This window comes from Poecilia reticulata, linkage group LG15 (assembly GCF_000633615.1).
Source record: "Poecilia reticulata strain Guanapo linkage group LG15, Guppy_female_1.0+MT, whole genome shotgun sequence".
Classification (NCBI taxonomy): Eukaryota; Metazoa; Chordata; class Actinopteri; order Cyprinodontiformes; family Poeciliidae; genus Poecilia; species Poecilia reticulata.
This window is the reverse complement of record NC_024345.1, coordinates 6,060,903-6,081,778: the sequence shown is the minus strand read 5'-3', so window position 1 is coordinate 6,081,778 and position 20,876 is coordinate 6,060,903. Positions and strand designations below refer to the sequence as shown.

At 38.5% G+C, this 20,876-nt stretch overlaps 2 protein-coding genes across 2 annotated transcripts in view; one reads left to right on the top strand and one right to left on the bottom strand.

Annotated features, from left to right (window-relative positions):
* Window positions 1–6,744: 6,744 nt before the first annotated feature.
* Window positions 6,745–14,482, bottom strand: runx2a (RUNX family transcription factor 2a; the record flags this gene model as incomplete). The annotated part of the gene is made up of 6 exons (XM_017308887.1): window positions 6,745–7,153; window positions 8,140–8,211; window positions 8,297–8,401; window positions 8,769–8,928; window positions 9,049–9,242; window positions 14,455–14,482. Coding segments are annotated over 6 exons (891 nt in total), but the record flags the coding sequence as incomplete, so codon positions are not given.
* Window positions 14,483–14,785: 303 nt separating this feature from the next.
* supt3h (SPT3 homolog, SAGA and STAGA complex component) overlaps window positions 14,786–20,876 on the top strand; it is an 11,505-nt gene continuing 5,414 nt past the window's right edge. Inside the window, exons 1-7 of the mRNA XM_008429061.2 lie at window positions 14,786–15,137; window positions 15,390–15,493; window positions 19,018–19,102; window positions 19,178–19,264; window positions 19,872–19,968; window positions 20,049–20,185; window positions 20,275–20,350. Of these exons, the coding sequence (XP_008427283.1) occupies window positions 15,045–15,137; window positions 15,390–15,493; window positions 19,018–19,102; window positions 19,178–19,264; window positions 19,872–19,968; window positions 20,049–20,185; window positions 20,275–20,350 (679 nt within the window). The 5' untranslated portion in view covers window positions 14,786–15,044. The remainder of the gene's footprint in view (window positions 15,138–15,389; window positions 15,494–19,017; window positions 19,103–19,177; window positions 19,265–19,871; window positions 19,969–20,048; window positions 20,186–20,274; window positions 20,351–20,876) is intronic.

The following is a 20,876-nucleotide window of genomic DNA, read 5'->3' as shown; positions in this document are numbered from 1 at the left end:
ATGTAAAAATCCATACTCAATTGTGTCTAATTTGAGTGAAAGGAGGCGCCGATCCCCGCTGAGGTAAACAAAAAAAATAAAGCAGTGACAAAGTGCGAGGTACCGCGCAAAGGCTTCAGCTCTTCTATGAACCTATATTTTAAGAATAAATCTGCTTCGCCAGTGAAATGCTCAGAGCAACAGAGAAGCTTGCAATCCGGCTTGATTTTTTTATTTTTTATGTTCCTTAAAACAAGCAATGCTTAGCCTGGCGGGGGAAGGGGGGCTAGTAAAGCATGGCGGGCCGACAGGCATATAATACACTTGGGGAAACCCTGAATTTGGCCATAAAGTTTTTGTGCTGTTCAAATCAACCTGGCTCTAAGTGAAAATATAATTTTTCCTCATTTGAAGCCATGAATTAACTGTGATTAAACACGTCAAATGTACTCAGGTTTTCTCTGTCTAATTGTAACAATTATTTGATGATTTAAACACTTTTGGTGGAGGGCGGTAATACTTTCACAGGACATAGCTCCAATAAAAGAGTTTTAGTTCTCCTTGCTTTCATCTCCACATTTGTAGATCAACTCAGACAGAGTGTTTCCAACGTTACAAAAAAAAACTTTATTTTTAGGCATTTTCTGTGAGTCTGGAGCTGAGACATGATATCTAAGGATCAATGAGGTAAGGAGTAGTTTTATCCAAGAAGTAATGTGTACAGATGCAACATGTGATATTAGTTCATGACTTCGGATGATAGAAGGAGAGAATTTTCTCCCACAATTTTGCTTAAGGCTCTAATGATGCATGCAGAGAAATTTTGTAGTGGTTACGACTTTTTTTTTTGTTTTGTTTTTTTACAACAGAACTTGTGATGGATTCAAATACGCCGTAACTTCCCATAGGCCATTACTGGTGGGTTTTATCTTGCACTTCTGAAGTTGCGGTCGCACCATGTGACACTTTGGACATTTTTGAGGAACAACGTTATCCCACAAACATTTGATTTTACACCAAATATAGTTCAATCTAAACTTAGTCTTGATTTTGAGGAGGCTGCACTGTGCTAAAGTTTCTTTTACATGTCATGACAGATGATATCAAGGCGAGTTGACTGCTGAGTTAGCACAACCTCAGGCTATTTGGCAGTTATTAAGTTCCACTTTGTTGCTGGATTTTAATCAAAGACTTACTGAAAAGTCACACAAATGCAATAAAACGTTACTGATTTCTCAAAGATATGAGTCTCTTAACTTTTACATATTGGCTTTGGCTTCATATGACCTGTTTGTCAAAGCAGACACTAAACAGCAGTTCATTCTTTTCACAAACCAGGATGGATGAAAAAAACATCTGTTTCATTAACATCAAAATGATAAGCAGAAAGAATGAGGTTAGCTGAGCATGTGAATATGCAGAATGACCAAGTTATTCCATGAATGGGTGTACATTCTAAAATGTGTATTTGGGCTGTAGTTCATGTTATGGACTTATTTATATTAATCTCACTTAATTCTTTTGGTTTTTTGTGTTATTTTTTGTGTTGAATTAACTTAAAAGCTACACATTTTTAATCTAAAGGAACATTTTACTTTACTTGAAACAATTAAGTTCAATGTCCTACATCTGAAATAATGACGAAAGCTTCACCAGGAACAGATCCTGTAGCCACCAGGCTGTGGTGGTGCAGGGGTGGAGCACAACAAACGTAAGGAGACCTTAGCCCTCAACACTGCTGTCTCAGGTTTGATTCCTGGCCTGATTATCTTTGCTACATGTCTTCTCCCTCGTTTATTACATACCACTACTGTCAAGTAAAGCCAGCCTGAGCAAAAAAAACTTGTAATAAAAGATCCTTTATTGGTTTACTTCTTTGTTTAAAGTAAACTAAATGATTTGAGTAAGAATTACTTCAATTTGTCAAGTTAAACCAACTTAAATTAATTTGGATAAACTTAATTGAATTACTTGTTACCAATTGAAGCGATTCAATTAAGACGGTTCAGTTATTTTGTTTGTGCAGTGTATTATTCCCTGATGGCAAGGTGACAATGCCAGGGTTCATCAAAAAGAGTTTCCTTACATGGGTTGGCCACCACAAAGCCTAGACTCTAACCCAAAAAGAAGTCCAAAGTCCAAAGATGAACAAATCTGCCATCATCTCTGCAGACATGTTGCATGTTATATGTGTAAAATTTGCACATGCCCTCTATGTTGTATGGCAAAAAGATTATTTTTTTGCTTGCCATCCATAGCCAAGCTGCTGTGGTAGAACAATTCTGTTAACAAAATGAAACCTGGAGATGAAGGGATTATTAATTTAGTACAAAGTACCACAGCAAAGGGAAAAATAACACAGAAAAACCATTAAAGAATAACTCAAAACCATTTATATTTTTCTTCTTTTTCCCTCAGTGTCAGCTATAATACATAGATATTTATTGCCATATCAACTGACTTACAGCAGTTCCATTAGTGTATCTGGATTCAACACTAAAAAACATGCAAACATTTCCCACACAAAGAACAGAACATTTACTCTGTTACAGTACCAAGTTTTCAGGCTTGATATTAATTTTATGATTCATAAGTGATCGTTTGAACACAGCAGTGCTTGATAGATAATTTAAACTCTACTGATGATCAGTCAGAGTTGGTGCGTGGGTCGCCTTATTTTTTTGCTGAATTGAAACACAGAATTCTGCAGCACATCTACATGTTAAGGTTGTCAAAGTCAAGCTAGCATAAGTGGCCTACTGCCCTCTCCCTCGCTATTTTTTTAATTAAAACTTTCTTTTGACCTTGCGATCTAGTTGTAGTGCTGACAATTAGTAGCAAAGCACCTTATATCAGGTGCATATTTAAGATTTAGATTTAAGTTGACAACAGCTAAAACCAATGGTAGTCATCATTGGTGAGCAGTTTTTTGCCCTCCAGCAGGGCTGGGATCTGGTGTGCATGATGTCAAGTTGCAGCTTGACATCATGCACACCAATAATGCAGATACATTGTGGTTTGGCAGGAGCTTTTCCAAATGATGCCATGTCATTATCAAAACTTAAAGCAGTCCAAGAAATATTAGTGTGTGATTTTTTTTGGACTGATGATTTAAAGAAAAAGCTGAATGTGAATTTTATTGATGCTTAATAATGTGTTAATGGCAAAGGTCTATTTTTCATTATCGCCAGGCTGAACTTTACTCAGTGATGAACAGGAGGATACAAGCAGACTTTCAGTTCTTGTCATCACCTCTTCATCAGCTGCTCTGAGTGGGTGGTGATGTCTAGGTGAAAGATTTCACTGTCCTCCTGTCTCCTGTTATCTGTTGCAGTAAGAGTGATAGCATTCCTTTCCTCAAAAGAGAACACATACGCATCCACGCACACATACATAGGCAGAAAGTGCAACCATTTGTCCTGAACTCTGGGGACTAATTTTAGGAAGCACTCCATTGGTGTTGTAGTAAACTGGATGGAGGTGTGAAGGTGGGTTTATCAGAGGCTCTGTGCCTCTTCGGACGCACAGCTGACAGTCAACTCTCTGATACTGGGATGCTTCGAGGATGAGGAACACATTTAAAACAGTGGTCTGAACAGTCAATGCTTGGTTGTGTTTGATGCACCACCAAGCAGTTTGATCTGCTATTGGAGCATTGGAAATGTCTTCTTGTGCTGTTCCCCAATGAGATAAAAAGTCATGAAATCTTAGTTAGAAGTTGCTGGAAAACTGGATGAACCCTGATAAAGAAAAACTACAAAAGAATATTTTAGATGACAAAAAGACTTATGAGGGTTAACATATCCCTTCAGAATCTTCACTAATCCAATCATCAATGCCCTCCTCGTAGTCAATGGTGTTATTGTTTCTGTTTATGTGGTGTGGCAGCTGGAGATGTGCTGCTGGTGTTCTCTTTGTGCCTTGTTATGTCAGTTTTTGGCTTTAATTGCCTGATGGACATTACATGCTAAAAAATATAATGTTCTGCTTTTTGTTGCAGTTTTTTGTAGCAGCAACAGTTGCTTTGGGGGTTTTGTGTCACACATCTGGAATTGAGATATTACCTAAAAAGGTTAAATCAACAGTAAATCAATGTTGTCACTTTAATCTCAGTTGAAAAGATGCTAATTTAACTCTAAATAATGTTAAAATGAAGTTTTTATTCATTGGAATTGCCAGATATATAAATAGCCAGAGACGTGGCAACATTTCAACCCAACTTAGTCATTTTAAGTGTGGTGTGGTCCCCCTGCTGTTCACGTCATGGTACTACATCAGTTCCGATTCAGATTTTATGTCCCCAGTGGGCAATTAATTTTACAGCAAGTCACAATAATAAACAACAACAAAAATCCCACCAACAGTTAAAATTTAACTAGAGAGCGGGGGAAAAACAACAACTTGTTCATCAAAACCATTTAAGGTGCTGGAAGGACTAAAAGGTGAACAGTAAATAAGTCATTAAATATGCAATATTTAACATTTGAAATCCATCACTTTAAGAAACAACAACACAATTTGAACTCAGAGGTTAAAAATACTAAGTGTTTCCATCAAAAGACTAACAGCTCGTCCCCCTGACTAAGTTATGGAGGGAGACATCACTAGGAATAACCTATTACTAATAGTTCAATACAAACAGGCAGTTACTTGCACTCACAGTTACTAGTTTTCTAATGCAACAAATTTTTGTTGCAGCAACAGTTGAAGTTAAAATGATTCAATTCAGATTTTTATCAACTTTCAGCTGGTTGTGTGCTTTAACAGTCAGTCAGGAGGAGACAGCATGTGTTGGGGAGGGGTAACAGGACAGCTGCTCCTCTTTCTGTTCCTGAATCCCTCCTCCTTTCGTTCATTTTTCTTTTGATGATGTTGTTAGAAAAATAAAGTTAAACATGCTAGTTTTAGAACTTAACCACATGTACAATATTATGTAAAATTACAGCGTTTTAAAATAAGAACATTTGGTTCCAAATTGCCTCCAAGGTCCAATCTGCATTTCATTTGTGTTTATATTAAATATAACACAATAAGTTGAATTTAAAATAGTTTAGTTTTTAGTTTTCTATAATTTAAAACACAGTTCTTAACCTCCCTGTGGACTGAGCAGGCATCCACAGGGGGTCATGGCTGTTTGTGTGAGTTTAACCTTTTGACCATCTTGATAAGATTTAAACAGCTGGTTTAAAACTGAATGCAAAATAGAATATCTGTAAAACACATAATCTCATTTGTAATCTCTCCTAGTTGTTAGCAACATGTCTTGATTGAAATAGCCTAATTATAGTTATTGGACTAATCTTTATGTTACCTGTAGTTACAGCAGATGGCCTGCTAGATCTTCTGATCTGCCCTTTGTCTGTGTGGGAAACAATCAGAAGAAGTTCCAGCTTCACACTGATCTGTGAAAAACCATAAAACATCCTGAGTTCAGGCCAGTGGAGGAGAAGCTCTGCTTCCACTTTGTTTAGATAATGGTGACAAATGGTGTTTGATCTTGAAAACAAATTGTAGGGAGTTTCTAACTTTTAAGAGGGTCAGAGACAGCTGCTGGTTGGATGAGCAAAGATACGCCTTATTTGAATAAAGACAAGAATACGCTTTTACTATAAAAATTTGTTGGACGTGAGGAACAAACTAGATTTGCTTTTGCAATTCTCCAAAGACGTCTTTGCCTTCCTTTCTTTGTTTCTTTCTTCTTTTCTATTTGTCTCAGCTGAATGAATGTCTGTTTTCGTGTGTATGAAGTGTCTGTGTTGTTGATGTGATTTTATACTTTTAAATGTTAGAATAAACTCTGAAAATGTGTGATGTGGAGCGTTGACTGTCATCTCTGTGTGGCTTTTGTTTCCACGCATAGAATCATTGAGTCCAGCAGGATAAGAGAATATAACGAGCCAGAAGTTTTTATTTTTATTCTCTACAATGTTTTTACAGTTTTTACCCTGCCATTCTATTTTATTATAATGCATCACTGAATGCATCATCGTCACTGAAAATCTTGTTTTGATGGAAGTGAAATTCAGAATGTGCTCATCAGAGTGAAAAACTGGAAATAAAATGAAGCGTTAACACAAGTAACATTGATTACATTTTAACTTAGAAATTCATCAATACATCAAAAATACTGATTATTATTTCCTTTTAATAATGATTAATTTATAAATAGGCTACTTAATGAAATGTTGACACTTCCTTTGCCCAGGTTAGAGATGTTTAAATGTTTTAGCACATGACTAATCAAAAGCAGCATCCTGTCTGTCTCAAACAATGAGCAAAAAGAAAAGGCTTAGAAATGAAATCTCTTAGCTTTATAAAAAAAGCTAATGACATTTCCCCTTCAAGTGATTGACAAGCTCTATAAATATAGTTCATTTTAATGTAGCTAAAAACACATCTGATCACTAAGGCATGAACATTTTTCTCATCTGATCCAGGAGATCTCCATGACTGGGACATGAGGACACTTCAGGGCATATTCCAAAAATGAGCTTTGGCCTGTTGTTGTGCTCCTCTGTGGTGCATTTGGTCTGGCCTGAGCTTTTTCACTGTAAGCTCAAAATGTTTAAGAGGTTCTGATTCTCACATGATGATTTGGGATTTCATATTTATGTGATTGTAACTTTCGACTAAATTAGTAATCCTGTTTACAGTTACTATTCTGATTTATTAGTAAAATAACTTTGGGTTTATTTATTTATTTTTTTAAATAAAATTTGAGGGGATAATAATTTAATTAAAATGTTAATATAAAATAATAGTACAATAATAGTACAACAAACAAACAAGACAATACATGTGTAAAAATGAAATAAAACACTGTTTAAATGCGTCTGTTGTCATCAGTAAGGCCTCCAGACAGGCTCCTCCCCTCTCATAGTAAGACACGCCCCTTCCATGTAATTGGCCATAGCTGTAGCAACGCTGCGGTCCTCCCCTGTGCTTTGGATCGGTTGGTTCGACCCGTAGTAGAAACTGCTGCTGTGGCTTAGCGGAGGGGGAACAGATGGAGCAGAGGACAGGTAGGAGCTGTATGGAGGGGCGTGGGCGGAGAAGGGGACAGTGGGCAGGTGGTGCAGTCTGGGAGCTGAAGTGAAGGAGGACGTCAGAGATGTCACCTGACCAAGAAATGATGATTCGTTGCTCCACAAGGAGGAGGAAAATGATCTGCGGTCTGAATACAAAAAAAAAGTCAAGCCAAATAAATTAGTTTATTCAGAAAGTTTTCAACAATTATGACTAAAAACATGATTCAGGATCTGCTTTCCAACTTTTTTCATCACACTTTCATTTAGATATTCCTGATGAAATGTTTTGATCAGCTGCTATGCAAATAATATTCTGATCTGCATGAACACTGGTCCATTTTCACCTGAAGCACTGTGTGAAAGTGTCAGAGATTGAAATAAAGGGTGTGGTATTATGATACTCATTAATATCATAATGAAAATAGACTTAAGAATTTATCTTTGGACCTAGTGGTATTCTTAACTACCCTTGGATGGATTTGGACAACTTTGAAGCTAAGAAAAATGATCCATTATACTACTTCTTTTTCTTGGTTTTATTTTATTTTGTACTATTTTATTTTATTGTCTTCCATCATACATTCAAGCCTTTGGTCATTGGCATTTGGTTTAAAAGTGCTTCATAAATCAATTGTCTACCAGAGTAGGTGAACAAAGAACATTTGACATTTTGTAAGAGTAGTTGACAAGTAATTAACATAAAAAGAACAGTTGTTAATGTTATATATTTTATGGTGCCCTGATCTATCTCATTGTTTTACATTGTTATATTTCACTTGGAGCAATGGATATTTTCCCTTTTGTTCAACAATACCATTACAATAAGATGTACAATTTGATCTTTCTTTTCAATAATCTGTTTGATCATGTCATTTTGCTAGGACGCCTCGACTGCCCACAACTCTTGCATATTTGATACATTTTCCAAGACAAGAAAAGAAAACTCAATTTTGGCCCCTTTAGAATCTCATTAGGAAAAACAATTAACTTCCTTTTTGCTCCAGATATCCCGATCTTACTTAACCATCTAAGTCACTTGATGTTTAATTACAGACCATTTAAATGTAAAACTTTTGACTATAATTTTGCATATTTTGACTGAGATCAAGATAATTATTTAAACATCCGATACCTAATGGGGCAGTACTGCCGATACTGCTGGGAGGCCGGAATATTCCTGATTTCATCTCCTTCTGTCTCTGACCTGATAAAACATAAAACAAAACTCATCAAAAACTCTGATAGTACAAGATTAAACCTTTGGATATTTCTTCCTAGGGTTTACTAACGTCTCGGGAGACGAGGTCCATCCACAGTGATCTTAATGGCTCTGTGTACAGTGGCTATTTGAGGAGGAGAGGTCAGAACGTTGATCGACAGCGTGAACGTTTTACCTAAAAGGGCAAAACATATCAATGAATACAAGAAGCTCACAGACAACTTAAGGTGAAACTTAATAGCAGGATTCTGTTTTGACACTTTATCTGACTGGAGCTATGTTTCCATCTAAACTGTCATGAGAATATTAAGCAAACTTTTGAAATATTGCAAAAAAGTAAAATAAAAAAAAGAAAATGTAAACTGCGAATTAGGCATTTACTGGCTTGAAATTAATCAACCAGAATAATTTTGTCAGATGTTGACACTATGCATGTCTGTAATAAACAAGATATAGAGGTTGGAACCTAGCCTGGACCTCAGTGATCCACCAGTCCAGGACAACAGTTTCATCTTATGAATATCATGAGGTGAGTGGTGTACCTCTGCCACTGCGACCAATGAACCGCAGATCGTTGAAGTGGGCATAACCTTGCTTCATTGTCGTTGTGGCATTGCGTAGCTCGGCGCTGCAGTTGTCATCATTGCCAGCCATCACTGTCACAACCACGCCATCTGGCACGTCATTACCCAGAGCAACTACCTGCAAGATGTAAAAACACAGATTCCCAAAAGCTTCAGACATACCTCTGAAATCTTTAATGACCTTTCAAACTGAACTAAAGCAGAGACTTAGGGAAAAGTTAGTAGGTTGGTTGCTCACAGTGAAAGCTCTTGGCAGGGTCTTGTTGCATCTCCAGTGCTGTGGCAGGATGCTGCAGAGGAAGTTTGGGCTGTCAGTTTGCACCAAGCCTCTCTGGCATGATGAGCCATGCTGCTGCAACGGCGCTCTCACCTCCTGCTCTTCTGGTTGGTGAGGTTTAGGTGATGGAACCTGCCGGCATTTTCCCACAGTATCTGAAGAGGATACAGAGACAAGTTTGACTTGACTTTTTCTGCTTTCATGTAATAAATTAGAAATATGACAAATGTTTTAAAGCATTCTTTGTTTCATTAAAATTTGGGAATTTCATGCCGCTGGTTTCAATCATTTAGTATAAATGATACTAAATGATCATTTAGTATCATTTATACAAGATGCTACTAAGATGCTATTTATACAAGATGCTACTTGTATAGCATCTTATCATGTCCAGAGGACCCAAATGTGCTAAACGCTGCAGTCATTCATGCACACACTCATGGTGACTGACAGAAGCAAGGCTGCCACACACCAGGGGTTGATTGACCAACAACTCAATCAACCCACCAACCGACACATTCATTTAACCAATTTAGCCATCCATACTGCTTTTATTTAACAAATCAACAATTAAGTCAACCAACCAGCTAACCTATCAAATAGTTCATTTGATAATTTTCCTGGTCTCTAATTTACAAGCACAGTTTTTCACCCCATCGATATTATATTTGGAACAATGGAGAGATTCTGTACAAACTTAAATCTTTATTCGTGGAAAATTGGTTTGAACATAGAATAATCTTAGTTCAGCAGCTTTTTAGTCCTGATGGTGTCTTAGTGTCTTATTCTGAACTTCTAGAAAAGTTTGATCTCCCCGTACCACCAAAGGAATATGCACTTGTTTTTGATGCCATCCCGTCTGATGTTATAATGCTTCTTATATCTTCTGTAACTTCTGTTCTGATTCCAGCAGGTCTAGACCCTGCTGTCACTAATGTTGGTCAAATCTGTTTTTCCACAAGAAAGTGAAAGAACAACAGTGATGTACGAGCCTTATTCCAGAAGGACATCGTCTCTGTTCCTAATGTTTTATCTCTTATTGGAATAACTTTGCCCCCAACCTGAACTGGAAAAAAATCTGGTGTCTTCCATCTAAATATTTAATTATTAATAAGATCAAAGAAGTGTCTTTTAAGATAATCCATCGTTTTTAGTAAGTTTTTTCTTCCTACAAAAAGACATTGACACAAATTGTTCATTCTGCCAACTCTATGAAGAAGATCTCCGTCACTTATTCTGGTCATGCTATTTCTCATGTATTTTCTGGCAAGATATTTGTATGTTTACTTCCCAAACAATTATTGATGACTTTTCCCTCACTTATATAAATATGTTGTTTGGATTCTTCTCTTATACCACTAATAAAACAAAACATTTTTATATTATCAACCTAATTTCATTAGTCGCAAAATATCATACACATAAATCTAAATTCTCAAATCAGAAACCTTGTTTTTCAGCCTTTAAAGAGGAATTCAAACAATATACTACATCTCTCCAGTATTCAAATAAATAGAAAAACCATTAAGACAATGGATATGTGCTCTCACTTTAACATCTTTCTGAGTTAACTTTTTATTTATATATTTGCTTTTCATTTTGTTTGTGCTTCCTATGTAACACCCTGGCTTTAGTTCAGCATTTAACACTGTCATTCCATCACAACTCATTACCAAACTCACAGACCTAGGCATCAGTTCACTCATGTGCAACTGGCTGCTCGACTTCCTGACCAGTCGACCCCAACATGTCTGGCTAGATAACCACTTCTCATCCACCATCATCATAAACACCGRAGTGCCACAAGGCTGTGTGATGAGTCCCTTCCTCTASTCCATCCTCACCTACGACTGCARACCTGTCCATGGCTCAAACGCCATCATCAAGTTTGCAGATGACACCACGGTGWTCGRCCTCATCRGASACAACGATGAGGCCGCCTACAGGGAGGAGGTGGACCGTCTGGCTGAATGGTGCGACAAAAACAACCTGCAGCTGAACACAGAGAAGACCAAGGAGCTCATTGTGGACTTCAGGAGGAACGCTGACCTACACCCACCCTTCCACATCAAAGGGACAGAGGTGGAGCGTGTGGATAGCTTTAAGTTCCTGGGAGTCCACATCTCCGAGGATCTGACCTGGACGATCAGCTGCTCCAAACTCATCAAGAAGGTGCATCAGCGCCTCTTCTTCATGAGGACCCTGAGAAAGAACCACCTGTCCTCAGAGATCATCACGAACTTCTACCACTGCACCATCGAGAGCATCCTCACCAACTGCATTTGGTATGGGAACTGCTCTGCCTCCGACCGGAAGGCGCTGCAGAGGGTGGTGAAAACTGCCCAGCACATCGCCGGGGCACAGCTCCCTGCCATCAAGGACATCTACAGGAAGAGGTGTCTGAAAAGGGCTGGGAAAATCACCAAGGACTTCACTCCCCCCGCACACACACTCTTCTCCCTCCTGCCCTCTGGGAGGCGTTACAGAAGCCTACGGACCAGAACCACCAGGCATCGGAACAGCTTCTTTCCCACAGCTGTCACGCTCCTGAATGCCTCCTGACACAACTATAAGGACTGTACCCCCCCATCCCCCCATACAACAATAACATACGGATTGTCCTCACACTCATACATAATCTGTATATAATCTGTATATACAGTAATTTCCTGTCCGGGATGAATAAAGTAGTTATATTCTATTCTATATAATCTAGAAATTTTATCTGCCATTATCTATCTTGTATTGTAAATCTACTAATACGTATACAATTTATTCCTAACATTTCTGTATATTCTGTATAATCTGAATAATCTGCATATGTGCATATAGCTCCCATATTTTATTTATTTATATTATATTATATTTATACTGAACATTTCATTTTTGTAACCACCTTTGTACACATGTAAATACATATTTATATCCTGTATAGCACTTCTGGATAGATGCAAACTACATTTCGTTGCTTTGTACTTGTGACGGTGCAATGGCAATAAAGTTGAATTCTATTCTATTCTATTTCCTTTTTCTTTTTACCTCCAGGAACAATACTGCAGTAGGTGAATAACCATAACTTGCTAAGTACCACCAAAGTGACCACAAAGTTAGTGTGTAATGTGGGATATAGCAACTTGATTGTGGCTTTTCTGTAACCTGTAATATATTGGCTACATCAGTGTTTCTCAACCTTTTTCAGCCCAGCGCCCCCCCAGCCTTTATCCAGGTCCCTCTCCGCCCCCCACCAAAGAATCTGTAGGCTACTTTGCACTGACTATTATTTTATTATTAATATAACTATCACTATTGTAGATGTTTTGATTTTTATGCTTGTTTCTGAATTTATCATCACAAATAATTTCCCAGAGAACAAAAAAGCCATAAGAATAGAAATTATTTTCACAGGCGTCTAAGAAAAATGCAATGAACATTCAACTTAAAATCGGTAGGCCTAACAGCCAATCAGAGTGGAAAAAATATTCTTATTTTGTGTCATTTTCTAGTTGTTAAATCTTCCACAAAATGACCAGATAAAAGATGTTCAACATGCCAGTTTAAACTTTGATCTATTTGCAAACAACTGAGCTCTGCAACATTAAAACATGGATAGAACTGTAACTACATTAATCATAACTCTTCTTCTCTTCAGTGTTTGTCAGTTTCTGGTGGTGCAGCTCTGTGCTGCCTTCAGGAGAATGGGACATCAGAGTATCATCCATAAAACTTCACCCACATGGCATTTATTGTTCAAACCAGAGCTTTCAGTGGAAAAATAAAAGTTCCAGGTCCTTTTAATGCCATACAAATATGAGACAGAAACATGGATTATATCTTTATATAAACCTGTCTATTGATTTATAGATTAATAGTTTTACTGGACAGAAATTACAACGAACAAATCTGGTTCTTAATCAAATCCTAATGAGTCAAATTCAAAGTGTCATAGAGTCATCAGCCTCATGACATTAACACTGACATAAAAAATAATATTGAAGAAATATCCATCTATCCATCCATTTTCTTACACCCTTGTCCCTCAAGGGGACAGGGTCAGGAGGATTGCTGGTGCCTATCTCCAGCTAGCATACTGGACGAGAGGCGGGGTCACCCTGGACAGGTCGCCAGTCTGTCGCAGGGCAACACAGAGACAACCATGCACACACACACTCACACCTAGGGGCAATTTGGAGAGGCCACTTAACCAGTCATGTTTGTGGACTGTGGGAGGAAACCGGAGTACCCGGAGAAAACCCACGCATGTACAGGGAGAACATGCAAACTCCATGCAGAAAGACCGGGCCCGGGAATCGAACCCAGAACCTCTACCAACTGCACCATTGAAGAAATAAATATATAAAATCTAATTAAAAACATAAAAGTGATAAGTTCTTTACTGTTATGGTCTGTAAGATATATTTATTCTCAGTACTAGATGTGGTCTCAACAAACCCATGGCATTTCAACAATATTATTTTATCTTTTATCTGGAAATAGTGTCTGTTTATTCTTGCCATACAGTCCTCTGTATTAATTATTGCTCGAAAGGTCTTGCCATACCAGTTTATTCCTCTGTATTTACTTTAGTTTCTTAGTTTATTCTTGCCTTTTGTTCTTCATTCATTTCCATTTAGTTTCCTTTGATTAGTATTATCCTCTCTTGGTTTATTGCTATGTCCACTTTAGGTTTTTTTCTGTTGCTAGATTTATTTTATCATTTATTGACCATCAGTAATCTTCACTCATCACCTGCTGCGCCGCCTAATCGTCATGTTTCACATCATGTGTTGATTTTTTCACTGTTCAGCGTCAGATTCTCTGTTTTTATGCCATAATTCACATCTAGTTCGTCGCTCCGTTTTATGTCCCGCTTCTCCTGTTTCAGAGTTTTGCGCAATGTGCGCGTCTTTTTTTTTATTCCCTAAGGTGCAGGGCGGTCGGGAAACGTATCGATGGGGAAAAGGCAGACTGACATAAACCTTTTAAAACAACGGAAACAATTTCTGCATTCTGATTGTTGAAATTTAAAAGTGCTGTGTTGTTCTATCACCCCCGTTTCATACYGGACCTCTTACAGCACCGTGTTAACGCTATAAAATGAACGCTCTCTATCGTGGTATCACCCATGGAGGGATTTCTTTATTTCTTTATTTAAATGGGTTCATTTTTCAGAGGGATACACAGTGAGGGTATCGTGATTTTAGCTACCAGTAGCAGGAGAACGGAGCTGCACCAAGAAGCTAATAGAAGAAGAAGAGCTGCCATCGATACAGTTGCAGCCAAGCATGATTTAATGTTACACAATACAATTTTACCAAGTTGCTCAAAGTCTAAACTGGCATTGTTGTGCATTTAAGGTGTAAAGTTTACCTTCGACCAAACGCTCCCCAAAGGCATCCCAGCGCCCCCCTTTTGTAAAAATGTCCGCCAGCGCCCCCTGCCGTCCTCTGAACGCCCCCGGTACCGCCCACGTTGAGAACCGCTAGGCTACATGGATAATGAAGAGAAAAACTACATTTCCCATCACCACAGCGGGCCACAGCGTCATCATTCCGCGTCAAAATATACTTCGAATCAGGAAAAATCAACACTTTGCAGCTCCAGCTGAATGTTTCTGCTAATCTGCGGTGAGACTTTTATTGACTTCTTTTCTCTCCATGTCTTCAGTTCCCCTCTTACTGCTCCTTTCTGCTTTGTTTTCTGTGTTGTGTGTCGCTCGCCGCAGTGTTTGAATAGGAGGGAACTGCGCTGCATTATTATTCAGATTGTCCTGCCGGGGGGAAGTTAGTGCGGTCACAGCACCTGTCCCTCCTCCTTCTGTCTGCTTGTGTGTTTATTCACCTCACAGCTTTTCTGCTATCTTGTTGTTTTAGGCTTTTGTCTCAGCCAGAGTTCTTTCAGAAAGGAAGTGACCCAAAAATACGAACACTGAACCAACAACTCAAGAGAAAACAGGTTTCATGGTTGGCACGAGGAAGTTGGTGAAGTTATGGAGGGGAAAGAAAACACAGTTTATGATTTGTGAAACACTAACTTTGTTTGGGAAAACAAAAGTAGGTTATATATAGTTTGTTATGCTAAGCTGGTCACTACACTCAAAGCTTGCACAGTATATTATTGTTTTAACATTTGTTAACACTTTTTGGTCTTTTGCGTACCTATGTAGCCTGCGGCTGAAACTCCCTGTGAGACAATAAAAGTTGTTTATTCTATTTCTATTCTTCTACTAGCATTTGAATCTTTGAATTTCTGTGCGAGTCAATTCTGGTTCTGGTTGGTTAACCTGTGTGTTTCTGTGTCCCCAGGTGTTGGTGGGTAGGAGTGACGTCATGGCCGGCTCAGTCACCTCCAGTTCTAAAGAGCGCCCAGCTTCCAGAACCAGCTTCATTCCAGAGCTGCAGAGCATGATGTATGACGCACGCACGCACGCACACACGCACGCACACCCGCACGCAGGGAGTAAAATAAAACGTCTCACCCCAGAACAGCATGGGACTACTGCTGCTGAACAGACTGTTGGAAGCCATGAAAATCTGTTGAATTAAAGAAAAAAAGCCACAGTAATAATCAAACTGGGTAATATTTTGGTTAATGTTGTCACAGAGCTAAATACAGTCCTCAGTTCTTCACTTTGATACATGGTTATGTGATAATGTTGATGGTCGTCTGGTGTTCCCAAGAAAAAAAGTTGTTAGTAGCAACAAGGCGACACGTTTGAGGGTGGTAGAATTATTGTCTTTATCGGCTGAATCATTAAGATGTCTGTCTTTGTGAATCTCCGCCAGGAGGAGTTCTTGCTCGTCCGCCTTGTTTTCCAGAACTGTCAGCTACACTGACAGTTCACAGATGCGCATTGCGGAAAATTTGGACCGCACGGAGGGGGCATAGTTGTTGAAATGACGTAACTTGACTGTGCAGCGCTGTATACACTTCGAGCATAAATCAAGCTTCATTGATTTGACTTGTACAACTGATCACAGTGGATTGAAAGCATAACAATTATTCCAACAATGATAATTTCCAAAATGTAGTTGAACAAAATAGCTTCAAGTTTAGGTCAAAAGCTTTTATTTATTTTGTTTTTAAGTTTTCAAGATAAAGTGAATATGTTTGTCTTTGAAACTTTTTCTTCATTTTTAGTTTAAACCAGGCTGCCCGCTCATCCTGAAAAGTCTTAAGTTTATGTACCTAAAATTAAGGCCTTAAAATATCTTAAATTAATTTAAAAAGAGAGGAAAAATTGCCCTTAAATACATCAATCACAAATCTTAAATTTTGATGTAGCAGCACTGTTTAATCCTGTATATTCTATGAAGTTTTTCTTTCTCACAGGACTTTTCTGTCAGGCACATCTTCAATGCGACTCAGTTGAGGCTACCACTAACTAGCTGCTATTAAACCTTTGATAGCTAAATAGGTTGTTACGTTTTATGGATAAGAGCAAATTTATGGGCAGTTGGCTGGATGGCGTTCATTGTTGTCACTGGGCCCTGTGCTAGTTAAAGCTGTAGAGAACATTGCAAAATATGCAATTTTCTTTTATGCATATCTGTCATGGTACAGAAATGCCATGACAGAAATGGCATGGCATGGTCTTAAATTTCATTCATAATGTTAAAATGTCTTAAACTTGATTCAGTGAAATCTGTAGAAACCCTGTCAAACAAATGTGTTGGTTATGTATGTCAATAGTTCAAATAATACATACACTTCTCAATAAACATATCCAATTCTATGTAGCAAACACAATTTTTTACTTTTTCTAAATCATATCTTTCTACATATGTTCTTCAATTGAACTAACAAGCACAAACAGTGAAGAAGAAAATACCGTTTGTTTAGCAGGTTCTGGAAAATTGAAATATATTGTATGGTATATTTTAGATTTAGTCATTGAAGTAGCTGAAAAAAATTAGACTTAGTTTGTTAAATTTAATATTCTAATGACACATTTTCTTAATTTACACTTTTTATCTGCTTGTGTAAATAAAACTTTTTTTTTTGCGTAAACAATATAAATATTATAAATGTTTGCTTTGCCTGCGCTGTCTTCTTAATAAATTATATTGAGTGCATGTACAGACGCTCACCTGGTGTTTGCAGCAGAGTGGTTCTGGTGGTCAGAGAGGCCCAAACCCAAATAAACCCAAACAAACCCCAAAACCTGAAACGCTCCCTCTGCCTGGAGCCGGCGATGGAACCTGAGGCCAGAGCCGTCCGCAACCCCAAACCAGAACTGCTCTCACCTGGGTGACTGACGCCCACAGCCAGCCAATCAGAGAGGGGACACAGCAGTGGGAGGGGGTGTAAGTGATGGGGGGGGGGTCGGTGGGGAGAAGGAAAGAGGTTGAGGATGTGGCTTCAGGTTGGTCTGTCAGAATGGAAGTGGCCTATCTGGATGCAAATTGAGGTTTGACCAAATTGTGGTCAAACTGTGTGTGTGGCCTTTCGACCTGGAGTGTGTGTGGGAATATTTGCAAAGCTCTGTTTTTGTCCAAGCTGAGACTTTGAGGAGAATCCATTGTTGCACTTTTTTAATTTGTTTGTCCATGCAAATGGTGTCCTGAACATAATTCAGTCAGAACTGCCACGACTGAAAGGAAACGGCACAAAACTATACAGGCTGGGAACGAATATGGCCTGGTAGAGGAACATAATCAGAAATCATTTGGAAGAGCATAGTCTTTTGTTTCTGGAAAAAATAATAATTTATCAATATTTGTGCTGATAGAACAGGAGAGTAGGAGGCTATTTAGCCCATTTTTCAACCTTCATCCTTTATGTTTGTGTTGAGTTGTGTTCAGGTTGTGGATGACGATGAAATGTTGGCCTTGCAGAAAGAGTCACATCCCTGAAACCTCTTCACATGTCACCATGTTAATAGTACAACAAGATAGCATGGCATTAGGATTAAAAGCAAACATGGCTTTTATTATTTTCTGCTGTTTAGTGTAGAGCCTGGTACAGAGATGCTGGTCAGAGTTGTTGGGAAGATGGACGGAGCTGGAGGAAAACCAGTTAGAGGTTATGACCGTTTGCAGTCCTATCGATGGTTTAGTGCAGGGCTGCTCAATGTATCACAAATGTGTTGCATCACAATTTCAGCGTGCAAAATATTTTTATTTGCAAAGGACTGCTTGAAGTGCAATAATTGTTGGCTAATATATTCCCAATATTCCAAACTTTCATCTGACATTCTAATGTAATGCTTAGCCAGCTGGGCAAAGACATCAGATTGTCACACCAGACACTAACGATGCCACAGAGGAACTGGAAGCACAGATGAGGAAGGGAGGATATTCCTCATCTTCCTCATTGCCATCGTAAGATTTTCCAGTATTGTGCTGCTCTAGTTTTGTGTGGCTCCCAGCAAATCTGGTATCTGAGCTCAAGCAGCTGAAGCTGAGGGACACTTCTTTATTTTTTAGGGTGACATTTTTACAGACAAATAAAATGTTAGATACGAGAAAGAAAAAGATTTCTCATTAATTAACCAGGTCTCTGCATTCATATTAAATTTGTGGTAACTTGAACCGTTACTCAACAACAGACTTGGGTGTCCCAGAAATTAGAGACGGTCTTATAAAAACTCAGTCCTGAACGACTCTGTTTATGTTTTAGGACCTGTTAAGATTTACAGATCCCTGTTCTACAAAAATCTCACTGTTTTGATCATTTCAATACAATCTTTCATGTTTAAGTTAATGAGTTATTATTGATGATAAAAAAAAACCCAATGTGTTTTTAAAATTTGATAAAAAAACAAGAAGAAAGGAAGTGGCTTTTAAACTTTAATAATTTCTTTGAATAGTCTCCAGTGACAGGAAAGTTGATTTATGATTGTTTTAACAATAGACAAAATTCTGTCTATATGAGTAATAAAAATAAAAATATGCTTCTGCTTCAGAGAACTAATACTTTGTTGCGTTTCAGGTTTGCTCTGGGAGACGCCCGCAGGCCTCTGTATGAAACTGCAGCCCTCGTAGAGGACATCGTACACACACAGCTCATCAACATGGTAACACCAAAGACACCACAACGCTTTTTAATTACAAAAATGTGTTTTAATTGATGGTTTTAATTTGTGAAACAGCTGCATCAGGCCTGTGAGGGCGCCGCCCTTCGAGGTTCAAGGGTAATTTCAGCTGAGGACATCCTGTTCCTGATGAGGAGAGACAAGGTAGAGGAAATGCTCACCTCACGAAACCATGTGTTTTAAAGGGCCCGTCTTTACATCATGTTCTAATGTTATTCCCTCACCAGTAACATGCCTAGAGTGTTGCCTTGATTCTTCCATGTATGTTTGACAATTGAATTTAATCTCCGTGGCAACCATTCAGCTGTGCAAAATGCATGGGTGGACTTGGCCCCACATTCGAGGCACATCTCCTCCTCAGAGCGACAGTTTCCAAGGTTCTGCTCCTTCAAACTAACCAGCAGCAAATAACAAACACCTGAAGGAGCTGAGCTACTTCTCAGTGAAACATTGATAAAACTGTTGTTAAAGGGTTAATAGAGAAGCCATGTTGTGATGACTTCCTGAAGGTGGAGTTTCAGAAAAAGCAGCTTTTAAAGACACGGAGGCCCACTTTCAAGGGGTTAAATTAGAATGTAACTTTTTTTTGTAATACTTTGATCATTTTTATGACAACTGAAGGTGACATAGTTATTTGACTGTTTAATAAAATGTAACTTTGTGTCTGAAAAATACCTCCCCTTTAAAAGTAACCTTGTAGAGTAAAGATCTTTTTTTTTTGACTGTTTTTGTCTGAATGTGTGTTGACCAGAGGAAGCTGGCACGAGTGTTAAAATATCTTCAGTTTAGGGATTACAAATCCAAACTATTAAAAAATCTAGAGGAAGAAGATGTGCAGCAGGAGCCAGGTAAACAAAACCATACATCCTTGATCACATTACTATCTTTGATATTTATCTTTGATTCACTAAGTCTGTTTGCTGCTCAGGGGGTCTGGCTGCCGGGGGGAATCAGCGCCGGCAGCGACTGGCCCAGGACTTCCTGGTATGGATGGACCAAACTGGAGAATTCCTTTCATTGGCTGAGAAACAGGAAGTTGACCCAGTCAAACAGGAGAGGATGGAGGTCAGAGGTCACCATGAAATAATCAGTGTTTCGGTAACATAAAGGACGATGAAGATGATGACACTGTTGTTTGCTGTGTGTGTATTCAGCGTTTGGAGCGACACACTCGAAACATGGATCCAGCTCAGTACACAGAGTTCTGCGAGAGCCGACAGCTGAGCTTCGGTCAGTCCAAACTGCTTTTCTGATACTTTCACACTTTGATGAAGGGTTAGAGTCCGGGCTGAAACAATTAATCTTTAGGAGTTGATTATGGGAATAATCATCAAGTAATTAATCGTTCACTGGAGTATACCGACTCATAAAAAACAGTGGCTGTAAGGTAAGGTAATTTATATAGCACATTTTCAGCAACAAGGCAATTCAAAGTGCTTTACATGAATTAAAAGGAAATACAAACAATAACAAACCAAAGGAAAGAGCAAAAGAAGAAAAATAATCTAATGTTGATCTAAAGTATGTAAACTAAGTGCTCCTGTTCGGGGTTGCTAAGTATCCTCTGGTCTATATCCATTTCTGGGTTGGGAGAACAGAAGTCTGAAAAATAGTCTAACAATGTTGATCCACAAGAAGAAACTCAGAGCAGTAATTAAGTCCCATCCATCCATCCATCCATCCATCCATCCATCCATCCATCCATCCATCCATCCATCCATCCATCCATCCATCCATCCATCCATCCATCCATCCA